Source organism: Ursus maritimus, unplaced genomic scaffold (genome assembly GCF_017311325.1).
Source record: "Ursus maritimus isolate PB19 unplaced genomic scaffold, ASM1731132v1 scaffold_2, whole genome shotgun sequence".
Taxonomy (NCBI): Eukaryota; Metazoa; Chordata; class Mammalia; order Carnivora; family Ursidae; genus Ursus; species Ursus maritimus.
In genome coordinates this window covers 104,492,049-104,518,329 of record NW_024424452.1, presented here as the reverse complement: position 1 = coordinate 104,518,329, position 26,281 = coordinate 104,492,049, and the positions used below count along the sequence as shown (strand labels likewise).

Here is a 26,281-nt window from a genome sequence, read left to right as displayed (position 1 = left end):
CTTGGGGGAAGCTGGTTGCCGGCAGGGAGGACGTAGGGGAGATAGAGCTGGGGAGGGAGTGCTGCCAATGGCCGGGGATGACCCCAGGGAGGAGCAGAAGAATGTCAACATCTCACTGACTTCATGTAACACAGCCTCAGGGAGGCAGAGCTTACCATCCCATTTATAAAGGAGCTAGTATTCCACTAAAAGCTCAGAGGGGCTGTGTGTCAATGCCTTCGTAGTGGCCCGCACTGGGAAGTGGCAGGGTTAGGTTCTTTTTAAAAAATTTTCAGTTGAGTATAGTTGGAACATACATATTTATATCAATTTCAAGCGTGCGATCTATAGTGATTTGACATTTTATACACTGGACTGGATCTGATTTCTCCTACTACATTTGTGCTGCCAAAGCTGTTTTGACATTATTATTCCGATGTTCAATGCACACATTCTGGAAGGGGCCGTTGACCAAACCATTAAGTGACCAAGCCAATTAGCGTATTTCAGCCTGGCTCTAGGGATGTATCTGGGACTTCTTTTCTCTTGGCAGCTTGTGTGCCATTCTAAAGAAATATGTCAGAGACTGAGTTTTGAATGCCAACAGCGCTGCCTGGCTGGAGCAACTGTGGGAGGGCAGGCAGTTGCTGAGGATGAGGCACACAGGCTTCCTGGGCCGCAGCTGTCCCCAGGAAATGGGGACAGAAATCTCCTCCCCATGCCCAGGACGCCTGTGGCCCAAGATAAGGCTTTGCCTCCCAGCCTCGGCGACAAATGCAGGATTGAATCATGCCCCAGGGGTTGGCATGGAGAATCAAGGAAGGGCCTTCCCGGCCGAGTTTCCTCAGCCTCTCTTTCTGTTTTCTCATCCCTTCACTGCCTGTCCACAGGCCTGGAACAAAACTCTTTCCTGTGGGCATCAAATGTCCTCCCAGAACAACAAATAAAATACACATGGAGAGGAGGGCTGTCCGGCACCCACGTTAACCCTTGCGCCATCCCTTCACCTCCTGCCTGCCCCTTGTATCCCAACCCTCTCAGGCTTTCTCTCTGGCCTCTGTCTCTGTCTCGTGCTCTCTCTCCCTCTCTGTGTCCTGCCACGCTCACCTCCGCATCAGCCTCCTAGAGTCTCAGGCCATCTGTGGATGGGAGTGACAAGGCAAGCCATCCTCATTTGACCGGCAGCAGCCAGCACCCCTGGATGGGCAGCAGCTCGGGGCCAAGCACAGTGCCAGGCACGGGGGCCCTGCAGTGAAGCAGGCTGCAGCGAGCACAGGAAGCTTGCCCGGGCCAGCAGGAGTGACATGGAAGGGTCGGAGCTGCCAGACACTCCACGGAGAGGACCATGGGGGATCATGTGTCCAGTGACCACAGCTGTTCATCTCTGCTTTGTAAGCCTGCATTCAGGCTCTAGGACTCTGGCCTCCGCTCCCATCTGGCTGCTGTCTCAGGCCTGGCGAGTCTATGGCCAGCACCAGGCCCTTTCTCTCTCTCTCTCTCTCCTCTCACCACACACACACACACACACACACGCACACGCACTCTCCCTCCCTCTGCATGCCCCCTTCTCCATGGATAAGCAGCATGGCCTAGGGATTATCAAAACAGAAGACCTGGTTTTGAGCCCAGACTGTATGTCTCTGTAAGTCTCTCCATGCCTAGTTTACTTGGCCGTTCCAACAGGCGCAGTGGCAAAAGCCTACACTCCTCCAATGTAAACAGGTGTTCCATATAGCATTTTCTTTTCTACAAGCTCTCCTTCTCTCATAGCTTACTTTGATCCAGGTCCTATTCTTCAGGACTTGGCTACTGGGCTATTATTTTTTTTTTTAAGGATATTTATTTGTTTATTTGGGAGCTGGCAGAGAAGGGGTCAGGAGCGGGGGGTGGGGAGGGCAGAGGAGAGGGAGAAGCTAGACTCTCCACTGAGCAGAGAGAGCCTGAATTAGGCTCAGCAGCTCCCGGATTCCCCAGCCAGGCCCTGCCTCTGTTCCTACCGCACAGCCTGCTGGTCTGGGGTGACCATGGGAAGTGGGTCCAGGAACTGCTACAGGGGCAGCAAGGACCTACCCCTTATTTCATAGATCAGGACCCAAGCCCAGACAGGGGAAGAGAGCCAGGATCCAGTTTTTTGACTCCCAGTTCAAGCTAAGGCCAGCATTGTGTCATTGATCTTCCTCCCCTGGTCCTGGGTTCAGAGGTTAATTCAGGCCAGTGAGAGAGGGGGCCCCATTCCCCCAAGGCCTGGGGAGATGCAGAACAGCTCAGACGGTCTAAGGAACCCTTCCTCGGGAAGCCTGAGAAATGTCCAAGTTACTCATTGATGGCTCCACGTGGAAGGTGAAGTGGGGGAGGGAGCGCCTCGTGGTGCCTGCCCCACCAGTCTGCTGTGTGACCTTGAGCTTGCTGCCGACCCCATCGGCCCAGGTGCTCTGCTTTACCCAGAGGGTACACGTGATCACCTTGACTTGGCCTTGCCGGGGTGCTGGCTCTGGCCCTCCTGGATCCGTGATAAGAGGAGGGGCTGCTTGGCTCCACACCAGGGGAAGGGCTTAAGCAGTAAGATGTCGGCCAGCCTGTCCTGCCCTCCACTCCCCGGGGTGGCAAAAATGCTGCTGAGGACCAGCCCCTTGCCACCTCGACGTGAGGGACCCCAGGGTGGGCACTGACACGCTCACAGTCTTGCCTCAGGTCATCCCCACCCTGATAATCTTCTTCCTGGAGGAAGAGGAGAAGGGCCCAGAACCCAGGAAGAGTCAGAGGCATTCCTAACCCTTCCCCGCCCCGAAAGGAGCAGACAGCCTCCAAGAGAGGAGTGGGAGCTTGGGACAAGAAACCAGGAGTCAGGGCACCCCCTGGGAGCACGGGCAGGCTGGAGACTACAGCTTAAGCTGCCCAACAGGAAAGGGACAACTCAGACTGAGGGGGCTAGGAAGAGGCCCCCCTCTAACCGGTTACTCCCACAATGACCCTCTAGCTTGCTCAGGGCCCTGCGTTAAGGCTGGGGAGACTCAGAGGGAGCATCAAGAAAGCTTGTCTTTGGGGAGATCCCAACCTAAGGCAGGACTCAGGCCCTGTTACATTCAGGTTGGGGCTGCACCCTGTATGTGACCACACTCCTGGCCCGCTGGGGTGCTAGCCTTGCAGGGAGCAGTCCTGCGCATTGGATGGACTTGCAGCTCCGTCCGCCTGGAACCCCTCTCCTCCAGTTACTTGCACGCATGGTTCCCTCCTGTCATTCAGGCATCAGCTCCAATGTCACCTGCTCAGAGCAGCCTTCCCCGCCCCACCTGGTGAAAGTACCCTCTCCACTGTTACTCTCCATCTCCCTGCTTTATGCCCTTCATTTCACGGACACGGTGCTCCAGAGGGTAAGCTCCATGGGGGCGGGGACCTTGTCCATCGTGTTTGCCCTTGAAATGGGGTTGGGCTCAAAAGATACTTGTTGGATGAGTGAATTAAGGGGCGGGATGGGTTTTGAAAATTTTCAGTTTTGAGATTCTTTTTTTTTAATTAAAAAAACTGAGATGGGGCGCCTAGCTGGCTCAGTCAGTGGAGTGTACGACTCTTGACCTCGAGGTTGTGGGTTTGGGCCCCACATGGGGGTGTAGAGACTACTTAAAAAAATAAAACCTTAACAATTTTTTTAGATAATTTACATACCATAAAATTCATCTACTCAAAGTGTATATAGTTCAGTGGTTTTTAGTATATTCAGAGCTGTGAACCCATCACTACAATCTAAGTTTAGAGCACTGCCCTCACCCAGAGAGAAACCCTGTACCCACCGGCATCACTCCCCATTCCTTCTCCAAACGCTAGGAACCTACCACTCTACTCTCTGTATCTATAGATTTTCCCCTTCTGGACTTTCATAGGAATGGAACCATATAGCATGAGGCCTTTTGTACCTGGCTCCTTGCCCTTAGCATGATGTTTTCAAGGTTCCCCCGTGCTGTAGCGTATAGAAGAACCTCATGGATTTTTCCTNCTGAAAGCTGTTCTACTGTAGTAGCCATTTTGTTCGTCCGTCCATACGTTGAGGAACTCCTGGTTGGCTTCCACTTTTTGGCTATTATGAATAATGCTGCCGTAAACATTCTTGTGCAAGGTGTTGTGTTGACATGTTTTTGGTTCTTTGAGGCATATGCCTAGGAGAGGCATTGCTGGGGCATATGGTAACTCCCAGGCTGAGATGAGTTTTTAAAGCAAGAATCATGTCTGGGGCCAGACCCCCAGCAGGCTTTCAGCCCAGGTTTGTTGCATGCCGAAACGTGGACAAGCTGCTGGAGGGAGAGGCAGAGTCTTTCTAGATGGGAGACCAACCGGGGCTCAACTCAGAGGATGAAACTGGCTTTTGTACTGTGTTCCAGGTACTTCAGGGGGCCAGCGTCTTGGGGAAGCAGGTTTGACAGCGGCCTGGGCAACCTTGCATGGAAGGAAGACTGGGTTTCATGCAATGGGCAGGAGGGAGTCATAGCTGGGTCTTGGGCAGGGCAGGCCTTGCAGGCATAGGGAAAACTAAAGGTAGAGAAGGAGACAGCGAGTGGGGTAGAGGGGAAGGACTCAAGCCTTCAATTAAGAGGGTGCATGCAGGGGAAAGGCCAAGGTGAGGCTGGGAGAAGGCCGGGGAAGGTCTGAAAGCCATTTATCTACCCTGATGCCTTTGAGATAAAGGGGTCCCCCAAACTGCCCAAGGTGGTTAGACAGGTCCCCAAGAAACCAGGAAAAAAACAAACCCTAACCTTTTATCTAAATACCCCTTTCTCTTTCCTATCTGACAAAGCGTATACCTGTGCACGCTGCCAGCTAGGGGACTTTGTGTTCTTCTTTGAATGACTCCCTGCTCCCGATAAGCAAGATCTTTCTTTTTTTCTTTCTTTCTTTCTTTCTTTTTTTTTTTTTAAGATTTTTATTTCTTTATTTGACAGAGAGAGAGAGAGTATAAGCAGCAGGAACGGCAGGGAGAGGATAAGGGAAAAGCAGGCTCCCGCTGAGCAAGGAACCCAGTGTGGGGCTCGATCCCAGGACTCTGAGCCGAAGGCAGACACTTAACTGAATGAGCAACCCAGGCGCCCCAAGCAAGATATTTCTAAGGGAATTCTAGTCCAGATTCTTCTGACCCTAATTGCGCTCATCTCCCTCTTGGCCCCCCACATGGTGGCTTCCTTCAAGATTTCTCTCTGTGCTGGAAGCTGGGGGTGGCGCACTCTAACATCCAAGGCTGTCCACACGCAGACCCTCCAACGCATGTCCCTACAGAGGCATCCAGAAACCCTCTTCAGCCCCGGTCCTCAGGCTGGGCCAAGCAGTAGGCAGGGCTTAACCTGGGCTGCCACAACAGTTGACCAACCCCCGCCCCCACCCCCTCACAAGTACCAGCCTGGCGCTCTAGTACTAGCGGGTAATCACTTAAGCTGAAAAGCTTGTTGGGTGGGGGGGGGGTGGTATTAGCATTTGAATTTATAGTGAGGTCCCAAGGAGTCAAGCTTTAGCGGCTGGTTTCAGGGCTATTGGGGTTTCTGTTTGTTTTGAGAAATAGGGGATTGTGATGAGCTGTCCAGTTCTTGCTGGTAGTGACTCCCAATGACGCACAGGCCACCCCTGCTGACACATCCTCCATTCCCACTGAAGTCCACTTTGCTCTCAGCCAAGGGAAAGGGTTCCTTCTGACATTTTGTTTTGGGGGCAGGAGGATTGAGGTTCCGAATTTAAATGTGAACCTGAACTGATAGGACTTATGCCCTCCACCCCATCCTAACCCCACCCTCAGATCCCAGCAGGAAGCCCCAGAGGCCCTCGGTTTGGTTTCCTTCCCAGAAGTGTCAGCTCAGGAACCCACAGCCCGTAGGCCTGTGCCTGGTGAGGACCGGGTGTAACTTGTACCCTACCCAGTTCAAGCTGACTACTCATGAAGCAAGAGCCATTTCCCACGTATCTGGTTCTAGAGACAAATGCCTGGGTTCAAATCCTGACTTAATAGCTGTGTGGTATGACCTCGAGCAAGTGTCTTAACCTCTCTGTGCCTCAGCTTCCTTATGTGCAAAATAGAGATTAAAATGGTACTAATCCGTAGGGTTGTGGTGAAGACAGATGAGTCAACACCAGTGAGGTACTAAGAACAGCGCCTGGCATTGAGCAAGAGCTCAGTGAAGTTAGTTGGTACTGTTACCAGTATCATTTTTCTTTCCTCTGAGCCCATGTCCTGCTCCAGGACCCTTTCCACTGCCTGCTCAGAGCTCCTGGCTAGGTAAGGAGCCATGAGGGAGGCGCAGTGCAAGGGAGGAAGACAGGGTCCAGCCGGGTGTGGATCTCTGTTGTTTTCACAAAACCTGGGCTCGCCAACCTGCCATTAGAATTATCCTCATTGCCCCTTCCTGTTCTTTGCACTACACACGTTCCTAAAAAATTCCAGGTAAGGGAGCTTTTGTAAGTCAAAATACTTTTTAAAAAGAAAGAAAGAAAACAGAAAAACGCCCTGCTAGCTTTCCAGTTAAACCTCTAGGCAGAATCGGGAAGGACCTCGAGCTTTTTCCTAAGATTTTCCGAATCCCACATGCGTCCAATCCTATATGAAACCCACAGAAAACCAGCGTACACAAGACTTGCTTCTGAAGAGGAGAGTCTTCCATTTATAAGAGAATTTGATAATGGGGCTAATCACTCCCTAATTGGTAATGTTTTGTCAGCTGGGTGGCTTAAAGTGGGGTACCTGTGTCCTCTCCATCAGCTCCAGAAGCAAGGTGGAGAGGAAAACCCACCCTCATGGATAGGTGGAGGAGTGAGCCAAAGGGGGAGAGCAATTGGCTCAGAATGCACCCCCAACCCCCAGATGTTTCTCTGGGATAGCCTAACTGTGGTTTTGTTCCTTGGGCCCTTGGCTTGCTTGAGTCCCTGCAGTTCAGAAAACCACCCAGCCAGGAGCTGGAGCTAGGGAAATCTCCAGCAGCCTCCAGCTTGCAAGTCATCTATCCCCTGCTTTGGGTCTGTTTTCCCAGCTGCACTAGGAGAGTGAATCCTGCTGCCTTTCCAGAGGGCTCTGCGGGGGCGGCCCTGTCCAATTTAAGCCCGGAGATTGAGGCTCTGCAATGATATACAAAGAGGCATCTCTGGGGCCGTGGCAGGCAGAGGCCAGAGTCCTACCCTGGGGGCAGAGGCTAAGGAGGAGTAACACGGGGTGGGAGAAGTGGAGGGGGGCCCTGGCACCAGAGATGGACGGTCACCGTACCAAGCCCTGCATGAGAGGCCCCACGCCTCCCCCACATGGCCCTAATGGTCAGGTCCTGAGTGTCTCAGAGGCAGAAGGGCTTGCCCTTCAGGGGCCAAGGCAGAAACCCTGACTCTCTCTGAAGCAGGACCACACAGACCCCGGCGGCCCCGTGGCCACCCGTGGGGAAGGAATAGCGTGTGTCAGCTGAAGTCGAGCTGACGGTCTGAGTGGAGCCCGCCCCAGGGCGCTCTGTCAAGCCGCAGCCAGCTCTGGCACCTAGCACGGCCCCTGAGGTGACACTCCCACTCTCCTTCCACCTCACTTTCAATTCCGCCCCCCGCAGCAGGGGCTACCGACCCACCTCCGAGCCGCGGAGCAAGAGGGAGACGCTCCCACCGCCGCCAACTCCATCACCCCGGCCCCGCGGCGCGCGGGCGGGGCAGCGGGTGCGAACCGGGTTCAGCCCCTCGCCCGTGGGAGCGAAGGCAAATAAATAATCCCGAAGTCACCTTCAGTCCCTGGAGAGACTTTTCCGGGGAGAGCCGCGGTGGGGGAGGGAGGCAGCCCTTCAGCTAAGGCGCGGCGCGGCTGGCGGCGCTGGGAGGGGTGGTCGCCGCCGGCCTGAAGGCTGGGGCGCCGGGCAGCCTCAGCCCCGCGGGGGCAGGGACGCGGCGGCGGGAAGGGGAGGGAAGGGAAGGAAGGGAAAGGAAGGGCCGGGAAGGAAGGGAAGGAAGGGAAAGGAAGGGCAGGGAAGGGTCGGCGCGGCCGTGCCGAGGAGCGGCGGGGGTGGGGGCTGGGGGGCTGCGGGGCTCCGGGCGGGCCCGGCACTCACGTCCTCTTGAAGACGCCCCCGAGGGCGCTGCCCAGCAGGAGGCAGAGCTGCTGCGAGAAGAAGACCCAGGAGATCTGGGGCAGCGAGCTGTGCGTCTGGCAGCGCAGGTCCAGCAGCGTGGGCCCCAGGAAGGCGATGCACAGGCCGAAGCTGAAGAAGACGCTCCAGTAGGTGAGCGTGGGCTGCAGGTTGCGGCGGAGCAGCCCGGACACGCGGCCGTCGCAGCCCATGGCCCCGGCTGGCGGGCTGGCTGCTGCTGGCTCCGCGCACCGGTGCCCGAGTGCCGCGCCGCCAGCGGGAGGGCCGGCCGGGCCGGGGAGGCCGGCGGCCGGGAGGGAGGGACGGGGAGGGGCGGCCCGGCGAGGGCCCCGCCCTCGGGCCGGGGGAGGTGCGGGGGCGCGTCTGCGGCCGGCTGGCACCGCGTCGGGGCCCGCGCCCTCCTAGCGCGGGCCGGGCGCCGGCCTCCCCCAGCTTCCCGAGCCCACGCTCACCCTACCCGGCTGCGGGAGCCCGGCCGCCTGCCGCACTTCGCTCCCACCCCCTCTCCAGCTGCCCGTCCCACCCGCGTCCTTGCACGGCCCGCCGGGGGCGGCGGGGCCCGAGCCCCATTGCAGCGCTGGACGAAGTGAGCCCGAGGCGTCCAGGACGCTCACACAGGCTGGAGGGCGGGCTCTTGCAGCGCTGCGCCTGGGCTCGGGGAGCTGCAGTTTCCCCCCCAGACTCCAGCCTGACCTGCGCTTTGCGGTGGAGGAATCGCCGGGCACAGTCCCCTACACTTAGGGGCTTCGTGGACTTCGAGGGTCTGGCAGCGCCCCCATCTTCCCCCAGAATAGAAGACAGAATCACCTACAGACATTTTTTTCTTGAGAGAGCATGCATGGGTTTCCTTAGCATCTCACGAGGGTAAGCACTTTAGACAGAACACCTTAGAAACACCCCATCTTCTCGCTAAGCTCCGCCTGAGAGCGGGTCTTCACCGGCCGCATCTCGTCTGAGCGCTGGACAGGTGTAGGAGGGAGGCAGATGGAGATGTTCTGTCCGGTCTCCATCTCTCTGCTTCCTGGTGGGGAGGGGGGAGGAGGCGGCTGGAAGGAAAGGGCAGCGATCTGGAGGAATCCCAGGAGAAATTGGGAAATAATTCTTTAGGGCGCCAAAGAGTTCTGAGGAAAATTCCTTTTTCTTTCTTTTATTTTCTTTTTCTGGAAAAACCCGGATGGGTTTGTGGGGTGAGAGGTGTTAGTCTCCAGACTGGTAGTTCTTGGAGAAGCCTGCGGCTGACACAGCCTGTCCGTACCCCCAGGTGGCCATGGAATTGGTGAGTCCTGTGTGGCCCAGCTTCTGAGGGGGCCAGGGTTCCTGCACTGGCCCCTGCAGGCAGAGTGGTAAGTTCCAGAGTGTCACCCCCGCTCAGCTGTTGTAGTAGTGGCAGGAGCCATGACATCATGGCCACTGGCCCTCCGGGGAAACCAGAGCTGAAGGGCTGAGGAGAGAGGAGGGTGGGTGCTCTCATGACAGCTTGGCGGAAGGACAGGTAACCAACTTGTCTTGCAGGTACTGGTTGCATCCCACAGTGGCACTCCAGCTCCGGCCCCCTAGACTCTGAGCAGCTGGGAGCAGAGCCCCACGGGCTGTCTGGCTCAGTGGGCCGCATGGTAACAATAATTACTTATTCAGTGGTGGTAGTGCTGAGTCTACACAGGACTCGCGATTCAGTAAAAAGTTATCCTCTGGAAAACAAAAGCTAAAAGAAATCATAATGGAAAGTGTTTGATTGGGTCCTCTCCACCATTCTCGCAGACTTAGTTCTAGAACCACAGAAGCTCAAAGTTGGAAGGAACAATCTTCAACTCGAGTCCCCTCTTCCCGCCCCATCATTGCTGATAAATGCTTGTCGGTCCTGTTCTTGACTGATACCTCTTACTGTTGGGGACCTTACCTATCATTTCCTGTGGCTTCGCTTTCAATGTGAGTCAGCTCCAGTTGTGAGGAAGGGTTTCGAGCTCAACTGATGCCCCTCCCTGTGGCTCCCCGCAGCCACCCGCAGGACAAGGCTAATGGCTCTGGGCATGGGAGTCCTTCACATACATGCCCTGACCCCAGTGCTTGGCTTCTTCAGCCCAAACGCCTGAAATTCTTTCCTAATTTCCTTAGGTGGTACTCCCTGGGTGTATCACCCTCCTTGTTCAGCTCCTCCAGCCACAATGGCAATGACCCTGGTACAGTGAGGCAGCCCGCAGTGTCTGGGCTGCCAGAAGCATTCTATAGCTTGATCTGGGTGGTGGTTACACAGATACAAACATATGTAAAAATTCATTCATGTACAGATATATATAGGCTTAGGACTTGTGTCTTATAATGTAAGCACGTTATGTTTTGATAAAACAGTGAAAAGTAAAAATAAGTAAACAAAACCAAAGTGAGACCTTCTACTGTGAACACAATCCCCAGCCTCCTTGGAGTCAAAGCCTGCCTTCCTTCCTTCCTTCCTTCCTTCCTTCCTTCCTTCCTTCCTTCCTTCCTGTTGTGCAGGGCCTTTGAGCTGGGACAAGCAGGCAGGGAAACAAGTGCTGCAAGGAGGTTCCTTCTGCCGTGGGGGTGCTTTGAGAGCCCGTGGGGGGAAGCATCTCATTTTGCCTGGGAAGGCTTCATTACCGGACTGCGTGTGGAGGGATGAGTTATGGGAAAAGGTGTTGCTTATTCTCTCTTCTTATTCTTTTCTGTCTCCTCTATTTTTCAGTATCATCACCTTGTCTACCTCCTTCAGGAAACTTTTCTGGAAAAATGCTATCCAACCCCCAAATTCCAGCAAGCCCCTGATCCACTCCTTGCCCCCTACAATCTCCAGTGTCAGCTGTTAGATCCGGGGACTGCCAGCTTCCTCTTCCTGCCCTCCTGCCTCCCCCGCAGCCGTTAAACGGTGAGTTCTTAAGGGCTCGGACTATATTTACCGTGTTATATTATATTTACCAACTCTCCCCACCCCCGTCCAGGTGCCTCATAGAATGCCTTGCAGATAGCAAGTCCTGGATAAATAGCTGGGTACTGAATTATTTGCACATTGCCTTTAAAATTATTTTTGGTTTTTCATTTACATATCTTATCTCCCAATGTTAACAAGTTCCCCAAGGACAGAGGCTGTCCTCTATTTCTTCTGTGTCGACTATCCAAATGTCTAGCCCTTGCCGGGCACCTTGTGGTCATTCTTCAATTTTAACGACATAATCTTGGATGGTCCCTTGGCCACTCTCGGATTTCCCTCCATGTACATTGGAAGGAAATGATCCCTGTCCCTCACTAGCTCTGGAAAGCAGTCTGAGACCCTAAGATAAGGAAAGATTGGCAGAAAAGATCTAGGGGAGTGAAGGGTCCTCAAGCTCTTGCTGCCTGAAATCTGTTTGTCTCAAGGGTTGCCTCCTCTGGGAAGCTTTCCCTAATCTTGCTAGGGCCCCTCCTTGGGCCCCATTAAGTCACTGCTAATCATCTGTGGGCCTCCTCTCCTCCAAGGAAGGGCCCTGGGTTTGGCTTTTCACTGAGTGCCAGGACTAGCTCCTTGGTGAGAGGTGCTTACGTTCTACTGACTTCCACTTAACACCTGGAAGTTGATAAGCAATCCATCAATGGCCTGTCTTGGACCATCGATGGGTGGTCTGCAACCTGGAAATACTTGAGGAGAAAGCAAACAAGATCTAACAGAATGTGAGATAAGAGCCAAGTGCCCTCGCCACCATCCTTTTACATATGTGTCCAAGCTGCCCGAACTCCTTAGTGCATAGAACCAGAACACTTTATCTTCGTTCCTGTTTCTGTCAGAATTGAAAACCTTAAATATTTAAAAAAATGTACAAAAAGAGGGCTGCCTGGGTGGTTCAGTCAGTTAAGCATCTTGCCTTCAGCTCAGGTCATGATCCTGAGGCCCTGGAATCATGTCCGCCATTGGGCTCCCTGCTCAGCGGGGAGCCTGCTTCTACCTCTCCCTCGCCCCCCCCCCACTCTGCTTATGCTCTCCTTCTCTCTCTCTCAAATAAATAGATAAAATCTTTAAAAAAACGAATGTACAAAAAGAAAAGTTTTGATGATCACAGCCTAGAGGGGGTCACCTGGACTTGGGCCTGCTTTCATGTTTGGCAGAATCCTCTCAGTGACCGTGGGCCTGCTTTGGGTCCCCAGGACCCTCTGGTCTCTGCTTCCCAGACTCTGAGGAAGCCAGGCAGGAGCAGTAGAAGTCTCCAGCTCAAGGTCATTAAGCACGTCTGCAGTTCCTCTAGCCATTGTGGGGAATGAGGCCGCCCCTCCCCTACCTCCGGATTTTATTTTCACAGCCCCACATCATTGCCTTGCTGGCCAGAGTACGCGGAGTGGACTGGCAGGCTCAGTCTGGGGTTGGCATGGGGTGAGTGGCAGACAGCTTGGTGTCAAGGACTGTACCCACATGACCCGGCCACCCTGCCCCACATGAATGCCAACAGCAGAGATGGGTATGTCTACAAAAAGTCTTCTTTGCCAACTATCTGGATGAACCGAGTTATCAGCCTGCACAGAGGGCTGGGGGGTGGTTACTGCAGGTGCCAAGAGGGACTGGAGAGACAGGAGCAGGTGAGATGGCCCAGAAGCATCTTAAGACTGAGACCAGCGGCCACATGCACGCTGGAGAGAATACTGCATAATACCTGGCACTTAGCTGGCGCTGAATGTGTGTTAGTGCTTCAAAGAGCTAGTTGAAGCTAGACTAACTTGGAGGGTTGGAAGGACCCTCTGAAATTATCCTTCCACTCAGAAACCGAATCCCATTTGCCCCACTGCCCAGGGAGCCAGTCAGCCTCAGCTTTAGCATGCCCAGGCTTGGAGTCAAGCCGTGAGATGTGTGAAAACCTGAGCCTTGGTTTCGTTCTCTCTAAAATGGGGAGGATGGGGCACCTGGCTGGCCCAGTCGCTAGAGTGTGAGACTCTTGCTCTCAGGGTCGTGAGTTCAAGCCCCATGTTGAGTATAGAGATTACTTTAAAGAAAAATAAAATGGGGGGGGGGAATAATACCCCCCTTACTGTGAGAAAATGTAGACAGGGTGTAATACAGGAGCTGGTATACCAGGTTTTCAATACATTCTCCTCCTGCCCCTCCTTCTTCACAACAACCGCGCACATGGCTCTCCTGGATTATGCAGTAGTCCAGCAGCTGTATGTCCCTGCACCAGCAGCATCAGGATGTCCTGGGAACCTGTTAGAAATGAAGATTCTCAGGGGGCACCTGGGTGGCTCAGTCGGTTAAGCCTTTTACTCTTGATTTTGGCTCAGGTCATGATCTCAGAGTCGTGAGATCGAGCCCTGCATTGTGGAGGCTGCTTAAGATTTTCTCTCTCTCTCTCCCTCTGCCCCTCTCCCCACCCCTCACCCCTGCTCCTACTCTCTCTAAAAGAAGGAAGGAAGGGAGGGAGGGAGGGAGGGAGGGAGGGAGGGAGGGAGGAAGGAAGGAAGGAAGGAAGGAAGGAAGGAAGGAAGGAAGGAAGGGAGGAAGGAAGGAAAGAAAGGAAGGGAGAAATTCAGGTTCTCTAGGGGTGCCTGGCTGGCTCTGTCGGTGGAGCGTATGACTCTTGATCTCGGGGTTGTAAGTTTGAGCCCCATGTTGGTGTGAGATTACTTTTTTTTTTTTTTAAGATTTTATTTATTTATTTGACAGAGAGAGACAGCCAGCGAGAGAGGGAACACAAGCAGGGGGAGTGGGAGAGGAAGAAGCAGGCTCCTAGCGGAGGAGCCTGATGTGGGGCTCAATCCCAGAACGCCGGGATCACGCCCTGAGCCGAAGGCAGACGCTTAACCGCTGTGCCACCCAGGCGCCCCGGGTGTGAGATTACTTAAAAATAAAATCTCCCCAAAAAAAGAAAGAAAAGAAACGCATATTCTCAGTCCTGCCCCAGACCTGCTGGATCAGAAACTCTGGGGGTGCGCTTCCATACTCTGTTTTGGTAAGCCCTCCAGGGTACTGAGCTGCAGTACGGTTTGCAAATGACTGCTTTAGAGCCACAAAGGAAAAGTCTAATTCCCGTTCTACAGAGAGCCATTCACTATTTGAAGACATTTTTCAAGTTCTTCCCTGATAAGTTTCATTGTTTCCAGAAACATCCTCTCCACTTCCTTCAGCCATCCCTCCTTGGCCATGTATTCCAAACCCCTTGCCATGCTTTTCTCCAATCATGTCAAGCTCTGATTGTTAGTGACCTTCATAAAAATGGGGTCCCCCAGCACTCCACTCAGTGCTCCTGAGTGGTCTAAGCAGCACCGAGTACAACGGGTTCGCTGCCTCCTCCTTTCTAGAAACTTTGACAGCTATTTATTGAGTGCCCACTCTGTGCTAAGCACATGACATATAATAACTTTTTGTGTACATTTTTCAAAGTAGGCGCTATGCCCAACATGGGGCTCGAACTCATGACTCGGATCAAGAGTCACATGCTCTACCGACTGAGTCAGCCAGGCGCCCCTTGTTTACTTTTTTTTTTTAATTGAGGTTAAACTTACATAGATTAAAATGCGTAAGTCTTAAGTGAACAAATTGAATTTTTATATGTGTACAAACCCAGGTGACCACAACCCAGATCAAGATACAGAGTATTTCCAGCACCCACCCCGGAGACAGTAGGGTGCCTTCTCAATATTATGTCTGTGAGAGCATAAGTTCATTACTCTTCATTGCTCTGCAGTGTTCCCCCATATACATACACACAATTTATTTGCCTACAATTTTATTACAGCCAAATGTATAGACACACTATTTACTTATCCCGTCTGCTATTGAGGGGCGTTCAGGTTGTTTCCGGTTTGGAGCTATTATAAACAAGGCTGCTGGGAACATTCATGTGCTTGTGTTTGGGGACGTAAGCACTCATTCTGTTGAGGACAAGCCCAGAAGTGAAGTTGCAAGGTCATAGGATGGGTTTAGCTTTAGGAGCTGCTGGGAAACAGTTACCCAGAGGGATCGTCCCAGCATCCATGCGTCTGGAGTTACAGTTGCTCCACATCCTCCCTTCAGTCATATTCACTTTAACCTTGTGTTGGGAGGACACTAGTTTCTTAGGGGTTTTCATCTGCATTTGTCTAATAACAGATACCGTTCAGCATCTTATATACTTACTGGCCACTTACACATTTTCTTTTGTGAAATCCCCCTTCACGTTTTCTGCCTACTTTTTTTTTTTAAGATTGATGTATTTATTTTAGAGAGAAAGAGCGAGAAAGTGCGAGGTGAGGGGGTGGGGCCAAGGGGGAGGGAGAGACAGAGAATGTTAAGCAGGCTGCACACCCAGCGTAGAGCCCCATGTGGGGCTTGATCCCACGGCCCTGAGATCATGACATGAGCTGAAATCAAGAGTTGGTCACTTAACCAACTGAGCCACCCAGGCACCTCACGTCTTCTGCCTACTTTTAACATTGGGTTGTCTGTCCTCAGAAGAATTATTGAGGAGTTTTTGTTGTATTATAGGTATGAGTCCTTTCTCAGTTACATATATTATAAACATCTTGTCCTTGTCTGTACCTACGTTATCTTTGATCTCCACAATGACCCTATGAGGTAGGCATTATCATCCCTTTTATATGGATGAGGAAACCGCGGCTGAAGAAGGCGGAGGAACTGGCCCAAAGTCACACAGCTAGAAAGTATCGAAGCTGAGCCCACTCCAAAGTCTGGCTCCTCCCCATGACACCATCTGCCTCGCACATTCACCTCCTACTTACACACCCAAGACTTGTGCACAGGCGTAGAGCTGGCGACATTTTCCCCCAGGAACTGCTATTTTTTTGTTTAAGGTTTTATTTATTTATTTGTCAGAGAGAGAGAGAGAGCACAAGCAGGGGGAGCAGCAGGCAGAGGGAGAAGCAGGCTCCCTGCTGAGTGAGAAGCCTGACTCGGGACTCGATCCCAGGACCCTGGGATCATGACCTGAGCCGAGAGCCCACTGAGCCACCCAGGCACCCCTCCCCAGCTCGCACTCCCCGGAACTGCTATTGAACTAAGTCTTCCTGTCTTGTCTATGCGCAGTGATTTACCGAAGTCCTATGCTGTACGGGCTTTGGTATACGTGGGAATAACGGGAGGAATGTGGACACAGGAACGGGACAGACCAGCACTAGGTCCTGGCCCCGCACTCGACTGTATCAACTCAGGGCTCGACATCGTCAGCCCAGTTCTCCTCAACTGCAAAACATCACATCCTTACAGTGTTGTGCTGGGAAGGAATGAGAGCACCCTTGAGCCTCTGGTAGAACACCGAGTTCAGTGCCGCCTACACTTCTCAGTTGCCTTCCCCCACCCTGAGCCTCATGGGATTTCCATTTGGGTTTCTCATCCCTGCCAGCACCGTTTGGATCCCAGTTCAGCCGCGCCGCAGAAGGGCTATCCCTCCAGCTGTCCCAGAGTAAGGGTGGCCCCTCACATTCAGAATGGATGGTTACTGATAGTCATCCTACTCATTGAGAAAAATATTGAACACAGTGCACCGTTCTCCGCCCTCCTAATTAACCTTTCATTCAGAGCTCAGGTGAGCTATTGATCCTGCGGGGAGCTCCCCCCCCCATTGCTACCCAAGGTGCCTGCCTGTGTTCCCTCCATCTCCACTTACCACACTTCCTTGTGATCATCAGCTGGGGTGTCTTTAACGGGGATCGGCTGTCAGCGCACTGAGGCTGGAGATTGGGTCACACAGGAATCCTTCTGTCTCAGGCGCAGAGCGGAGCACCTGCCTGGTACACAGCAGACATTCGGGAGATATTAGTACACGAATTGGAAGTCTCATTACTAGAAGCTTGAACTTACGAATCAGCTCTGAGGTGAGAAATCATATTCATGGAGGACTTCGTGAGGGATGTACGATTCCCCGATTAGTAATTCTCAGACCTGGCTAGATACTAGAATCACCGGGAAGCTGAGGACAGTCAGCCTCTCTGGTGGATGGGGTCCTGTGCTGGTATTTTGCAAAAGTTCCCCAGGGTTTTCTAATGTGCAGCCAAGGTTGGAAACCACTTTCTCCAGAGAACTGCTCCCATACCCTGGCATACCATTTAGTCCCTGCATGAAAGCGCCCTTGTTGAATTCAACCGGGGCTTCATGCCTAGCTTGAGCGACCCTGCGGTATGTTACGGCACTTATGGTGGGGGTGCTGTTGCCAATAGACCCCTGTAGATGTACAGGAGAGACTCCTGTTGGGCAAGAGAAACAGTGATTCTCCTGAACAGCCAGTTCTTTTTTATCTCGTGGATGCTGCGAATCATTTAATTAACACTTTTTCCAAGCTGATAGAAGCTGCTGGAAAGCTCCTGGCCAAAGTCATGTCCACCTTTATCACCTGTACAGAATTGTATATGTATCACGTGCTGACTTGGTTCCTCTTCATTTTCTGTCCTTTTATTCTCCTTTACTCATTTTTTCCCTTTTTTTTTTTCAGTTGAGATATAATCCCCCTACCAGAAAATTCACTCTTTTAAAGTGTATGATTCAGGGGCGCCTGCCTGGCTCAGTTGTAAGAGCCTGCGACTCTTGATCTCGGGGTTGTGAGCTCGAGCCCCACGTTGGGTGTAGAAGATCACTTAATTAATTTAAAAAACCAAAGTGTATGAGTCTGTGGTTTTTAGTATAGTCACAAGATTGTGTGACCATCACCACTACCTAATTCCAGAACATTTTCATCATTCCTAAAAGAAAGTCTATCCCCATTAGCAGTCACATCCCCTTCCCCCTCTTCTCAGCCCTTGGCAACCACGGTCTCCCTTCTTTCCTTATAGATCTACTTGTTCTGGACAATTCATAGACATGGAATCGTATCATATGTGACCTTTTACGTCTGGCTTCCTTCATCGAGCACGTTCCCAAGGTTCCTCCATGCTGTGGCACACCTCAGTGCTTCACCCGTCCTTATGGATGAAGAAGAAATTCCATCACACGGATGTACCACACTTTGCTTTTCCATTCATCTGTTGATGGACATGTCTCGGCTATGGTGAATAATGCTGCTGTGAGCATTCGTGTGCAAGTTCTCGTGTGAACGTGCGTCATGCTCTCGGGCATAAACCCACAGCAGACTGGCCGCACGTATACGCCATAGTGACTCTATGGTTAACTTTTTGAGAATCTTTTCTCACGGAAAATTATTTTTTATCTTGTTGTACTGTACGCCTCTCTGTAAGCCTCTACAAATCCTTCTTTCTGGAACGACGCAGAGTATAAATAAATAAATAAGTCCCAAAGCACTCCCAAGCCATCTGTTTGATAATCTGTGCTAGAATTTTGCCAGGATTCTATATTGAGCCGTTTGGTCCGTTGTTTCCAGAAATACCTTCTGTCTCTTTGTGAAAATCAGAACATTCTCTCATCTCCAGTGTCCTCATCGTTTATCCTGGTTGCTTTTCAGTCCTACCTGCAAAAGGTATTTCATGACTCAGGTGTCTAATTCTTTCGAACGTGGCCTCCAGCCCTCAGGAGCAGGGGCAAGAGCTCCCACCGCCTGCCTTCTTGTCTACTTTGTGATACAATTAAGTGTTTGTATGCAAGTACTTCCTGCACTTGGTTAAAACTACTGAACAGAGGGGCGCCTGGGTGGCTCAGTCGTTAAGCGTCTGCCTTCGGCTCAGGGCGTGATCCTGGCGTTCTTGGATCGAGCCCCACATCAGGCTCTTCCGCTGGGAGCCTGCTTCTTCCTCTCCCGCTCCCCCTGCTTGTGTTCCCTCTCTCGCAGGCTGTCTCTCTCTCTGTCAAATGAAAAAATAAAATCTTAAAAAAAAAAAAAACTGAACAGAGGAGCCTATGGGTGAACAGCCCTACCTCATCCCTTCTCTCCCCTAGTCCTGCTCCTCGGAGGCAACCACTTCCTACCTCTGTTATTCTGGGAGTGACTTTCGTGTCTCTAAATCATATGCTCATGCTACTGTTTCTGGATTTCTCCATTTTAGGCATCTTCTAGTGATTTGTTAACTGGAGAGAATAGGGATTAGTTCACATACATCATCCGTACAACCCCCTTCCCAGCCTCCTCCCAACGTGGTTAGAGAGCTGTTCTTACTTAGTTCCTCTCAATAAAATAAAAATAAATCTGTCGATTACCTTAGCTGTTTCAGGTAACATATTTATATCTTTATTTCTCATCTCATCAGCTCTTGCTAGTTTGGACTCGCTATTCTGCAGGCCAAGGCTACCATCACTCCTACCTTCCCCTTGGGTTCTCCTTCCCAACTTCTGTCTTCTGAACATTTCCTTGAAGTGCTCCATGTTGCTAACGTTATATTCTAACTTTATAACCATAATTAGGTCTTCGTGCTTTGCCTATAGGTTACTTCTAAAAGTTTAAGTCTAATAAATAATTTACATTTGTGACAATGTAAAAACTGATTGTGGCCGAGCCAGCGATGTCTTATAATTACCTTTCCTTTTGTTTGTTTTAGTTTGTCTAGAGTTTGGTTGCCTGTCTTCTCCTGCCTTCTCCTTGCACTTCTCTTCTTCTCTTCACTTGACAGTATCATTTCCTCAAGTTTGTCTCCCAACTTTTCAGCCTATCAAGTATTCTATTTATGAGCTCCCCCCTTTTCACCAGGGACCCCGCACACAGGGTCTTGGCTCTTGTGCTCTAATTTGGGCAAGTTGCTTTTTTTGTTGTTTATTTATTTATTTAGTAATCTTTTTGCCCAACATGGGGCTCGAACTCACAACCCTGAGATCATTACCTGAGCTGAAATCAAGAGTCAAACACTTAACCGACTGAGCCACCCAGGCATCCCACTCACACTGTTTTCTGGTTGCCTTTTTCATAGCGTCCTGTCCTTATCTGGGGATGCAACACCCCCTTAAATCTCCCTGAAAATACCTCTCAGTTATGGAAAGTTCTCTTGTGTCTTTTGGGTCTGAAGTTATTTCTCTTTCCTGTGGAGCATCCTCCCTGCCCCTACGTACGTACCTTTGTTTCCATTTCACACCAGAGGCTTTTGTCAAATGTCTGATGGTCTTCGTCTTTCTGTATTTAAGAGTGAGGCTGGACTGGTCAGTTGGCAGACTTCATTTCCTTTGGGAAGGGAGCCTGGGTCACAAGGGCGGGGGTGGGGACTCCAAGTCACAGAGTTGGAAGCCCCTTCTTCCGGGTCGTTGAAACTTCCATTTGGGGATGGATCCCTGGCTGCCCCACATGTTGCTTAGGGATCTGCTGTCCCTGCACTGTTGGCCAATCCTTCTCTTTTCAGCCACGGCTACGTCTCCTGCCCCTCTACACGGTCCGACCCCATTGCCTCTCTGAGGCCTGAGCCCCACTGTGGTTCTGCTGGGATGACGTGGGGCCTTCTCAGCTGCCTCCCACTCTGGGCTTCCTGTCCTCCCCCTTCACTCTTCTCCACGTCCACCACTATATACTTGCCGAAATTGTTCATCTGTGCTGGCCTCCCTCCTGTTCTTGTCCTTGTTAGGAGAATGTACTTTTCTTCGTTGCTTTATTGTCAGTTTAGCAGGAGTCACGGGAGGGAAGACAAACATGTGGCCAGTAGTCTGTCTTGAAACAGAAATCTTCAATTCCCTTTTTTTTTTGGTTTTGTTTTTATTTTTATTTTTTAAAGTAATCTCTACGCCCAGTGTGGGGCGCGAACCAACGACCCTGAGATCAAGAGTCGCACGCTCCACTGACTGAGCCACCCAAGCACCCCTTCAATTCCTCCTTAATGTGTCTGTGTTTATGTTTTTCAGAACATAGGAGAATGCACCAAAGTCAGTTTCACGCTCATCTTAAATGTCTCGGCACATTGGGAACCGGAGGTTCCTGCAACCCGAGGGGCTCCTTCCTTCTGTCTGGCTGTTTTTATCCTACTTGTCCCTTCCGAGTCCGATGGGGCTTCCCCACCCACCCACCGCCCCGCCACCCCATCGCCTCATCACGGACCTCTGTACACTCACAACCAAACGCCCACTCATGTCTCTGTCCAGCACGTGTGTCAGAGCCAAAGCTCCAGCGCCATCCACCGTCTTTGTGGGGCGCTTCTGACCTGGCCGGGTGTCTCCTGCTCGCTGGCAGAGCCTCCTGGCCCACCCTGCCTGCCCCCCTGCCCGAAGCAGTTCCAGCCTTCTTGCCCTCCAAGTTCACACCTGATTTCATCCCTCATTTACATCAAAAGAGGGACATTTTAAAGCAATTGGTGTCACCTCTGCAGAGGGCTATTTGGCATCAGCCATCGACACTAATGACTGTACCTGACCCCTGGCCTGTGATCCCATCACCATCACCATCATCATCATCATCACACTTCTAGGAGGTTATTCCGCAGGTAGAAGTGTTCTTATGCAAAATGACACTTGCTCAAAGCTATTTATTGCAGCACTGTTGGTTTAGGCAGAAGATTGCGGGCCACCCGAATGACTAAGTAGAGACAGAAATTAGATATACCCATATTGTGGAATATTATGTAGTCATAAAAAATGAGAAAACTCTTTATGTAGTTAGGAAATAGTATCAAAGATATATTTAGTAAAAACTGGAGGATGCAGGGTAAGTGGCTAACACTTGTGTAACATTTGTGTAATGGGGTAGAAGAAAAGATGTTTATTCTGTCTATGCATAAAGTCCCTGGAAATTTATGTCAACATCACTGACTCCGAGGAGGGGAGCTAGCTGGGGGGGGGGAGGAGGTGAAAGGGACATTTTCACTATATATGTTCTCGGACCTTTTGAATTATGGAGCACATGAATGTGTTGTCTATTAAAAATTAATAAAATTTAAAACTCCCTCTTTGTATAATCTCAATTTAATTTTTTTAGAAAGTGCACATAGGGGGGTGCCTGGGTAGCTCAGTCAGTTGGGTGTCTGCCTTCGGCTTGGGGGTGGTCCCGGGGTCCTGGGATCGAGCCCCGCATCGAGCTCCTTACTCAGTAGGGAGCCTGCTTCTCCTTCTCCCTCTGCACGCTCCCCCTGCTTGTGCTCTCTCTCTCTCTGTCTCTGTCAAATAAATAAATAATCTTAACAAACAATAAATTATTATAAAATAACTTGTATGTTAATCTATATTCTCTGAATTCAGAAGATGTTCTAATATAACATAATCTTTTAATATGAGATATGCATTTTCCTATATTAATATGCCTATATGTTACATATTATATTTATCATACATACCCTCTTTTTAAAATTCTCTTTATAAAAAAGAATCTGAAGGAAAAACATCAAAATGGTAACAGTGGTTATTTCTGGGTAGTTGGCATATGAGTGATTTTAATTTTCTTCTTTCTCCCTTGGCTGTTTTTCCCCGTTTTTTATGATAAAGATATATTGCTTCCATGGGGCGCCTGGGTGGCGCAGTCGTTAAGCATCTGCCTTTGGCTCAGGGCGTGATCCCGGCGTTCTGGGATTGAGCCCCACATCAGGATCCTCCGCTGGGAGCCTGCTGCTTCCTCTCCCACTCCCCCTGCTTGTGTTCCCTCTCTCGCTGGCTGTCTGTCTCTGTCAAATAAATAAATAAAATCTTTTTTTAAAAAAGAAGATATATTGCTTCCAATAATCAGGAAAAAATCATGTACGTTCCTTCTCTCCACTGTTTGCAGGATAAAACTCAGTCCCTTCCACAGGCCTGTCGAAGCCCCTGCCTGCGTTTCCATCCTCCTCTCTGGTTCCCCATCCCTCCTGGACCCCCTGGGACTATTCATGACCCCTGAACAAGGCCCCTTGGCTGTTCTCCCCTGTCCTTGAGTAACACGACCCAGCCAGTCCAGCTCAGATGTCCCCCCTCCCAGATGGAATCGGTGGCACCCTCCTCTGTGCCCCGGTAACCCACTGTCTCCCTCTGCACCCGATACCTCAGGTGTGTGGCCTTTGTCTTATGAGTCACTGTGCTTCCAGTCGGAGCCCAGCCCCTGACTCCCCATGAGGGCCGGGCGGGAAAGTGTGGGCCCCACAGCTGCTCCCTCACTGCTCCTCCCACCTTCTGCCCGAGAGAGGTGCTAAGAGAGTTACTGTTGGCTGTGGTCCCCACTTCACTTTGGTGTCTCCTTTCTGTGTATCAGAGTTTCTGGGGTGTGAACTCGGTGTTCTGCCTGACCTGGCTGCAGTCCTAGCTCCCCTCCTTGTGGGGCCCCCTGCCAAAGCAGCGTTCTCAGATCGGGCCGCAGCTTCCATGCCAACGACGGGTCCTGGACCAACCCGCAGTGGTCCGACATGAGGAGAAAGGGCTCTCCTAGGACGGCCGGTCTGCAGGAGGCCGAGGAGACCCTTTTCTCATGTTCTTTGAGAAAGGGGGGCTGGGAGATGAGGTGGCATTTGTGGCAGAGACTTGTACACCTCCCCCCCAACTCCAGGAGCCTTCCAGTCTTCTTGCCTTCCCCTTCCTGGAAGGACACTGGCCAGAAGGGAGGAGATGGGAGCAGGAGGAGTGGCTAGAGCAGGGCCCCACTGCCCATCTCTGTGCCTGGAGGACTTGAGTCTTCTTGCCATTTTGTGGACTCGTGCAGAAGAAAGCTGCCTCCAGAGAATCCCTCTCGTTCATGGTTTCCCAGAGTGCATAGACCCAGTGATTCACAAATGCCCCCCCATGACCCCCATCTCTCACCAAGCCCCGGCCCCAGTTCACAGGGGAGCTGAACTTAAAGGAAATGGCAGAGCATGGAGGTCAAGTTCCTTTCCTATCCGTTGATCAGGGATACTCTTACAGATTCGTCCCTAATCCAGCCACTGTTGCTTTCACCCTTATTCCCAAGGAGATTTCCCTCGAGGATGAGTCCCAGCCTGAGAGCCTGGACACTGGCTCCCTTTGCAGCATGGCCCTCTGACGACAGCACCAGGGCTAAGGCTGGATGTGGCAGGCACACGGCCCTGGGCAGACACGGGCAGTTACCTATGAAGCCCAGTGTTCAAAATCCTTCAATTAATAAGCACTACTGGCCAATATTTACCCGGAACTTAGTATGTGCCCGACGTGTTTCAAGTGCTTTCTCAGTGTTAAGGAAATGGGTACGTTGACGACATCTCTCTTCGGCAGACAAGGAAACTGAGACAGGGAGAGGCAAAGCAGGTGGCCCAGGTCACTTGGCCAGTGGATGGTCTAGCCAGGATTTGAACCCTCCAGCTCCAGAGCCTGTGCCCCTAACCACAGGGCTAAACTGCCACGGGAGAGGCCCTCATCCAAGCCAACTGTACCTCCTACTTGCAGCTTCTTGTGAAGTGTGCCTGTTGCGGGGGGGGGGGGGGCTCAGGGCGTGATCCTGGCATTATGGGATCGAGCCCCACATCAGGCTCCTCAGCTGGGAGCCTGCTTCTCCCTTTCCCACTCCCCCTGCTTGTGTTCCTTCTCTCGCTGGCTGTCTGTCTCTGTCAAATAAATAAATAAAATCTTAAAAAAAAAAAAAAAAAGAAGAAGAAGAAAGAAATCCTTCCCCAGAAAGGAGCTGGCTACGGGCCTGAGGATGGCTCCTGGGTTTCTTGAGAAGGTGGGCGGGGAATGGAGCCTCTAAAGAGGGCATGAGGGTCAAGGAAGAGAGGAAAGGGTCCTTGGAGCTGCCTGAGGTTGGCGGGGACAAGAGGGAGAACAGTGAGGCTCCCCAGCTCAGCAGGGACCACAGCAGGGAAACAAGATAAGGAACAGTAAGGGTAGAACGGGGAGGGGCTCAAGCTGACCCCTCAGAGCCCATGCTTCTGGCATGACCTCCTGAAGTGGAGTGAAGGGGCTTGAGAATGGAAGGACAGGGGAGTAGACAGATGGACCGGGGAGTGGAGTGGGGCAACAGCCGTCCCGTCTGACTGGGGTTCCTGAGTCCTGCAGGCCATAGCCTGAGCCCTGACCCTCCCAGGATGCCCCAGGCCACTCCATCAGCGTCCGGAGTCACAATTCTGAATTCCAACCCCCCACACCCAACCCAGCTTTTGGTTCCCCAGTGGAATGAAGTGGGTCTGTGCCAGCTGGATGCCGGATGCTGCCAGGAGCCTTCTGTTGGCGTTGCCTAAAAACCTAGAATAAGCTTCTTCCAACCACACACCTGCTGCTGCCCGTTCAGCGCCCACAGCGCACTCCGTGGGTCGTCACAGCAGTGTGGGGAGGTGGCCCCGACGAGCCGCGTTTGGCCTGTGAGAGGACTTGAGCTCAGGGAGGGTGTCACTTGCCCAGGATTCAAACCCAGAATTGCACACAGCGAGGGCGATACTCCTTCCGCTGACCCACAGCTGTACCCCAGGGGCTTCCAGCCCGTGCCGGGGTTCCCCAGACTCAGGGGCTCCTTGCCTTCCGGACACTCTAGGCACTGCTTCCCGCACCTCTGTTTGCTTCCGAATTGCCTGGGGAGTGTGTTTGAGCCACACATCCTCGAGTTAACCCCCCAGAGATTCTGACTGCGGAGGTCTCGGCTGTGGCTCAGGACTCTGAATCCTTAGCAAAGCCCAAATAATTCTAAAGTAGGAGGTTCCTGCTTGCACCCCGCTCTGAGAAACCTGTACCTCTTGACATCTCTGGATCTCCAAGGGGTCTGTGCCAAGCTTTTTCCCATGGCAGGGGTCCACAAACTTCCTGGGGATGAACGGGGACCCCTTTATCCCTGATTCTGTCACACGGGTTCCTCTTGTGGGTTTAAAATGTTATAAAGGGCAACGGGAGGCTTTTCGAGGCTGCAGATCGGTTGTCTTCTTAGGTCCCTGGCTGCCTGTCCTGGGTTTCACTGCTCAGGCAAGGGACATGTGAGGTGAGAGGGCCACCCCTTGTGGTCTTGGCAGGGGCCTGGGGCTGCACCCACATTTTCAGACCAGGTTGGGGCTCCCTTTGCCTAAAGTCATAGAATGGAGCCCAGACCCAAAGGCAGTGTTTCTCAGCCTGTGGCCCAGCCACTTCAGAATCACCTGTGTTATTTGGCAAAAATGCAGATTCCTGCCACCCAACCCTGCTTTATTGAATGAGAATGGGGGATGGTGGGAAGGGGAGGGTATGGGACAGGGCCCAGCACTCTGCATTCTTAGCTAGCACCCCAGCCAATTCTTACGCACGTGAATGTCTGAGAAATCCTGCTATAGAACATGGACTCTGCAGCAGCACAGACGTGAGTTCAAATCTCAGCTCTGCCCAGAAATAGCTGTGTGTGTGTGTGTGTGTGTGTGTGTGTGTGTGTGTGTGTGTGTGGTCTGCAACGAATTCCTTAACCTTGGCAAGACTCCATTTCCTCATCTATGAGAAGTGGATTACTATGCCTGCTATTGGTCTTTCTTTTTCTTTTTTTTTAAGATTTTATTTTATTTGTCAGAGGGAGAGAGAGAGAGAGAGCACAAGCAAGGGGAGCAGC

At 51.9% G+C, this 26,281-nt stretch overlaps 1 protein-coding gene and 2 long non-coding RNA genes across 6 annotated transcripts in view; 1 reads left to right on the top strand and 2 right to left on the bottom strand.

Moving 5' to 3' along the window:
• The window catches only part of MFSD4A (major facilitator superfamily domain containing 4A), a 32,018-nt gene extending 23,767 nt beyond the window's left edge, over nt 1-8,251 (bottom strand). The window contains exon 1 of the mRNA XM_040636515.1: nt 8,022-8,251. Within this exon, the coding sequence (XP_040492449.1) occupies nt 8,022-8,251 (230 nt within the window). The remainder of the gene's footprint in view (nt 1-8,021) is intronic.
• Nucleotides 8,054-18,253, top strand: LOC103670990. Of its 4 annotated transcripts, XR_005836444.1 has the most exons (8): nt 8,054-8,192; nt 8,571-8,924; nt 9,322-9,403; nt 9,573-9,673; nt 10,759-10,938; nt 12,341-12,496; nt 16,732-16,838; nt 17,790-18,253. It is a non-coding gene; the product is annotated as an uncharacterized LOC103670990 (long non-coding RNA). The 4 variants fall into 4 exon arrangements; XR_005836442.1 differs by lacking the exon at nt 12,341-12,496 and having other exon boundaries at nt 8,701-8,924; XR_005836441.1 differs by lacking the exon at nt 12,341-12,496.
• On the bottom strand, nt 9,593-20,578 carry LOC121104058. Its single transcript, XR_005836445.1, has 3 exons — nt 19,952-20,578; nt 16,631-16,751; nt 9,593-9,762 (listed from the first exon to the last, which is right to left on the bottom strand). It is a non-coding gene; the product is annotated as an uncharacterized LOC121104058 (long non-coding RNA).
• Between the last annotated feature and the right edge of the window lie 5,703 nt (nt 20,579-26,281).